The following is a 6,000-nucleotide window of genomic DNA, read 5'->3' as shown; positions in this document are numbered from 1 at the left end:
TTTTTTTTTTTTTTAAAGATTTTATTTATTTATTTGAGAGAGAGTGAGAGAGAGAAAGAGCACAAGAGTGGGGAGCAGGAGAGGGAGAAGCAGACTCCCTGCCGAGCAGGGAGCCCGATGCGGGACTCGATCCCGGGACTCCAGGATCATGACCTGAGCCGAAGGCAGTCGCCCAACCAACTGAGCCACCCAGGCGCCCCATATACACAGTCTTATACATTGCTATTTATGGTTTATATATATAGATTTTGGAGATCATTCTTGGTCATTAGAAAACAAGGGTAGAAGTAGGAAAGATCACTCAGGAACTTATTAAAGTAATTGGCAAGAGATACTGTGTTCTGGATCAGTGGAGGTGGTGAACTGTCTTTGTTAACAGGACGTTCTCAGATCACACGTGCTCCACATTGGAACCAAACTGGTATCCCCAATTTCCTCACCCCCCGTGTTGGCAGTTACTCTGGGACACAAACACTCCACTGATCAAAGAAAACTGTTGTTAGTATCATCAATAAGTTCCTTTTCCAAAAGCATGCTAATCCTTAGATACAGACTGAAGAACAGAGTGGACATCACTCGAATCCCTCCTATCCCAAACCCAGGGCTACAGAAATTCAAAAATGAATAAGAAAAATCCTAACATCTTGAAAACTCAGCAGAATTTTTTTTTTTTTTTTTTTTTAAGAAAAGATGACAAAATTGGAACATGCTATGCTCTCTCTTAAAAGATTTAAGAAGACACAATCTATTCCCAGGTAGGTGGGAAAAGTGACTGGGGAGATGGAGGCAGAGAAACAAAAGGGACCTGGTTTTTGAAAAATCCAAAATGCACTAGAAGAACTGAAATTGTCACCGGAAGAAATTATATAAGATACACAGAGAAAGAGAGAGAGAAAAGAGAGATAAGAGACACAAAATGTTTACCCAGAATATATAAATTATTCCTACAAATTAATGATACAAAGACCAAAACTTATTCATACTATGAATGACTAGAAAATAAACATCAATATTTTACCAAAATGATAAATCTTCTAGAGAAATGTAAGTTACAAACACTGACTCAACTAGTAGTATAAAATCTGGATGACCCAAATTTTAGAATATACTGAAAGAGCTAACAAGATGTTACTTTCAAAACTATTCCAAGATTCAAGTGATAAAACTTATACTACTATTAAATTAATGAAATTAATTATTACTATTAGTTGCCTTGAGTGTATTCAGATGTTAATAACCAGTGAAACTGGATGCAGAGTATATGGGGACACTGTACTACCTTTACAATTTTTCCGTAAATCTAAAAATGTTTTAGATTAATTTTTATAATTTTTTTTGAGAGAGAGATAGAGAGAGACAGCAGGAAGGAGGGGTAGAGGGAGAGAGAGAGAGAGAATCTTAAGCAGACTCCACACTCAGCACAGAGCTCGATGCATGGCTCAATCTCACAACCCTGAGATCATGACCTGAGCCAAAATCAAGAGTTGGACACTTAATCAACGAAGAAACCAGGCACCTCAATTTTTATAAAAATTTTTAAAAGTAATAGTTTTCTGATAACTAAGAATCAGTTAGAAAATAAACTGGAATATAAAAGTCCCATTAAGCAAACAAGTACTCATGAATAAATTTAGCTAAAATTACTGACCTCAGGCAGAAAAAAAACCAAAAAACACAGAATGGTACTGATACATAAAATTAAAAACAATGAACAAATCTTCCTTTAAAGGAATAAAGGAAAAGTGAATATAAAAATGTCTATTCTTCCTAAATTTATTTAAAAGTTACCTTAAAATAACCAAATAATTCCCCACGAGGGTTCATTTTTAGGGACAACAGACTGAGGAAGAACTTGACAGAATGCACTAGAGAAATATTTTTATGTTTTAAAAAAGATGAAAGTTATTCGATTTTTCCTTGTCTTTCATATAACGTAGGTTGGGAAGGCAGTAAGTGAGGGCTGCTTAAGATACGTGGAAATGATTCTAACACTGATCATGTACATGTGCAGGTGCCAATAATGAGATGATTTGCACAGAAAAACATTTTTAATAATGTTGGTTGTTTATCACATTAAACTAAAAGCAGCCTTGCCTTTCAGATCAGAAACTAGACTTTTACACCAGCAATGCTGAAAAAAATACATAATAAGAATAATCATGTCTTTTTATTTAAAATATATTTCCTCATATACATTGAAAATAATCTTTAATATTAAAGTGGATAAGGAGGTATATTTCTTTAATTCTTATCATTCTTGTTCACTTACAGATATTTTGTCAGATTAGCCCTGATCAAATATTACAGCTCAAATAAGTATTACTCATACATTTCCAAAACTTAGCAATGAATGCTTTCAAAAAGAACTGCTAACTAGGTCAGTCTAAACCTTGGATTAGTCACAAAACTTGTTTGAGGTAAATTAAGACCAAAGGGTACCAATTGAAAAATAAATACGTAAAAGATAATATTAAGGAAAAAGAGGGAAAAAATAGCCCAATAAGTACACATAACAAAACACAAGCAACGCCAAAATAGATGTCTTGCAAATGAACAAAATTAAAACACTTCAGACACAAACTAGCAGAAGTCTCTCAAGTATTTTTACCTTTTTTTGGGGGGGGGGACTATAATAACCCCATAAACTTACAGTTGGTCAAGTGTGTCTCATTCACAAAATGAGAGAGACATTCTCCAGTATGAAAAAAACAAGCATAATCCTCATGTTTCTTTGGTTTACAAACTATTAGGTAGCAAATCAACTAATAGAAATGAAAACAGAAGGACTAAATTATGGATGAGCTGTAATACCGAAAAAGGGGTACTGAACAATACAATCATCTAAACGTGAATTAGAATAATTGTTAGAACATTTACAAAACCATGGAAATATAACAAATCTTTAAAGAGACGTTGAAAAGGATAATCTCTGCCTAAAATTCAAGATTATATTTAAAAAGTGAGTAACAGTGGTAAGATTACATAAAAGCATGCCACATTCTCATCTCACACAGATGGAGTAGTGTGAGTAGAGATGAACTGACCCAATTTTGTTCCTAACCCTGATAATTAAAAAAAAAAAAAAAGTTCAGACAGAAGAGCTGCTTTTTCTTTTAACCACCAACAGAATAAAATCGAATGGTCACATATCAAATCCCTATAGAAAGAAAAAAACTTAACCATACAACAAAGTATCTGGGGAAAAAGCAAAAACACATACACTTATACCTGGAATACTGTGCAGATATTACAAATTATTCCATTTTAGAATATTTAATGACTTGAGGACAGTCTCATGACATAACATTAAGGTGTATAACTATACAGTTCAATGTCAACTTTATGAAAATGAGCCATGTGTGCAGAGAAAAGAGAAACACCAAACTATTCACAGGTTTCTCACTATAGAGGGATTATGAGTAATTCTTTTTCTTCTTTCTTACATTTCTACACATTTGAAATAATCACAATAAAAATATGTAACATCTAGTTGTCTTTGCCTGGCATTAAATCATATGTTGTTTATATTAAGAGCTGATTATTTAAGTAGAAATCATTATACAAAAACAGAAAATAGGTGACTCAACAGAAACTTTTTCAAAATGAAAGATTTTCCTATGTATTTCATAAACTTGGAATGGGTCAGGGATCTTTCTTGGGTAAAAGCTAATAGTAGATGTTAAGTTCCTTAATATGCCTAAAGAAAAACATGCCAACATCACAGTAAAGGATGTGTGAAGACGGCCTTGACTTCAAGAGGTGCTGTCTATGTCCATATCCCTTGATTCTGGGTGGGTTTTTCAACTGCTTTGAACAATACAATACAGCGGAACATTCACTGTGCCTTTTTCCAGGTGGCATCCACAGCCTGTCTCTTGTAACACTTGCTTTCGGACCCCAGTCACCATGCTACAAGAAACCGGAACCACATGAAGAAGCCACGTGTAAGGTCAACAGTCAAGTCAAGGGGCCGCAGCTGAGCTCCAAGATGACACACTCATCAACTGCAAGATATCTCAAAGTCCAGCATCTTGAGCATCCAACCTAGAAGAGCCTTTAGTTGACATAAGCTCCATCTACCACCTGACTTCCAAAGGCATGGGAGACTCCAAGCAAGAACTGCTCAGCTGAGCTCAAAGAACAGTGAGAGATGATAAGCTGTTTTTAGCCAGTAAGTTTGGGGTGGTTTGTTATTCAGCAGTATATAACTGTAGCAACATGAGTAGATACAGTGTGTGTGTGTGCACGCGTGTGTGTGCGTGCACGTGCAGATGCACGCATGTGCATGTGTATCTGGTAGGGGAAGATATCGTAATCCAGTAAGTATTGGCAAGATTTAATAATCATGTCCTTTGCTGTAAATAGCTATCACTTGAGATATAGCAAAATCATCCTTCAAGATAGTGGAAAACAAAAATATTACTAAGATCTCCATTTTTAAAAATAGAAGTATGTTATATTTATAGTTAGGCTAAATTCATCAGTAATCAAAGGTGGGATAAGTAAACATTAAAATCGAATCCCAGAATCAGAGACATAAATAATTAAATCTAAGGGCAACCCAAAATATACTTACTGAGCCTCTACTATATGCAAAGTTCTCTTTTAGGTTTTATTTGTTTGTTTCACAGCAACTTGTCAACTCCTGAAATCTATACAACTAAATGTTGTATGTTTCTGTTTCCATAAGTTATACTGGCAATAAACCATCTTTGTTAGGATGCAAGTATATTTAAATACCATTATCAAGATAGCTGCTATTATGCTCAGAATTACCAAATGAACACTCCCTTTCACGCCCAAAGCACAACTAATTCATACTCAAAATAGTAAACAGAGAAATAAAACTAACCTGGGCCATTTAAATACTGTGTAAGGGAACAGTGTAGTCGGACAATTATAGGTTCTGTTCGAATCACTTCCCAAGCCACAGCAATCTCCTCCTGTGCAAATATATTAAAAGATGAATTAGTCACCTTTTATAGAGTTCTTGATTTTTTTTTCCAAAATGAAACGCTTTTTTAAATTTATTTTGAAGAAATACATAAATCAATAAGGCTCACAAATTACCTCAAGACCTAGGGTTTGGAAAAGAATGTCAAAGTATTCTTAATTTTTACCTTCTACACAGGAAAATTAAAGTGAAAATTTAAGAAATAATGAAGTACTATATTAAGAGCCCATAAATTTCAGAATATATTAAAAGAACCAATGTAAAAATATACATATATAAAATGTGTTTCTTCAGCCAGTCACTGTATTTCTCTATAATCACTTTAACAAAATCAGCTTGTTACTAATAATGAGAAGCAAATATTTAATTTTTTCCAACAATACAAATAAACGTTTTTGAATGTACCAATCATATTGTATAAATTGATACTTACATCCAGAAAGCTAACATCAATATGCAGATCAATATCTACATCATCAATGGCTCCGTATTCCCTGAAAGCAAAGATTAACACTTATTTTTCCATTTTCCTTAAAAGATAATGTGTGCTCCTTTAAGTCAAAGATTCAATCCCTAACTCTTCTCACTGATCTCCACAGAGCGCTCAGAAGTGACTGGGGACATGAATTAACAAACTCCATGTAGTTGGATTGTCATCTCCTGTGACTATTTATACCATCTATAAACATCTTTCTATTTTTACGTACATGCATTTGCATACATAAATTCAAGAATTGTTTGCTTCATAGTTTCAAACATCCCCAGTTCTCTGTGGCGAATTCAACCACTTGGTTTTCGTTGTGCTCTCTGAAGAGGAAGAGTTGCCTCAAAGGGCAAAGGAAGGAGTTTCTGACAGGAAGAAAGGGTGGGAAAATAATTCACTGCCACAAGGATGTGCCCACGACTTTCCCTTCCATGCTAAACATCACTGGTTCTGACCGGATCCACGGGCTCTGCCGCTTACATGTCATCGTGTTTTGATAGGCAGCTCTGGAAGTCTGATATATCCAAATTAAAACAAGTAACAACACCATGTGCCACACGAA

General features: G+C 34.7%; 1 protein-coding gene across 5 annotated transcripts in view; it reads right to left on the bottom strand.

The window, feature by feature from the left end:
* Window positions 1-6,000, bottom strand: part of PARP8 (poly(ADP-ribose) polymerase family member 8) — a 167,805-nt gene that overhangs the window by 59,336 nt on the left and 102,469 nt on the right. For all 5 annotated transcript variants that reach the window (XM_081826111.1, XM_081826109.1, XM_081826110.1 and 2 more), the window contains 2 exons: window positions 5,388-5,448; window positions 4,853-4,943 (listed from right to left, as the gene is read on the bottom strand). In XM_081826111.1, the coding sequence (XP_081682237.1) occupies window positions 4,853-4,943; window positions 5,388-5,448 (152 nt within the window). The remainder of the gene's footprint in view (window positions 1-4,852; window positions 4,944-5,387; window positions 5,449-6,000) is intronic.

Source organism: Leptonychotes weddellii, chromosome 7 (assembly GCF_054177405.1).
Source record: "Leptonychotes weddellii isolate Sample4059 chromosome 7, ASM5417740v2, whole genome shotgun sequence".
Taxonomy (NCBI): Eukaryota; Metazoa; Chordata; class Mammalia; order Carnivora; family Phocidae; genus Leptonychotes; species Leptonychotes weddellii.
This window is presented reverse-complemented; position numbering and strand designations above follow the sequence as displayed.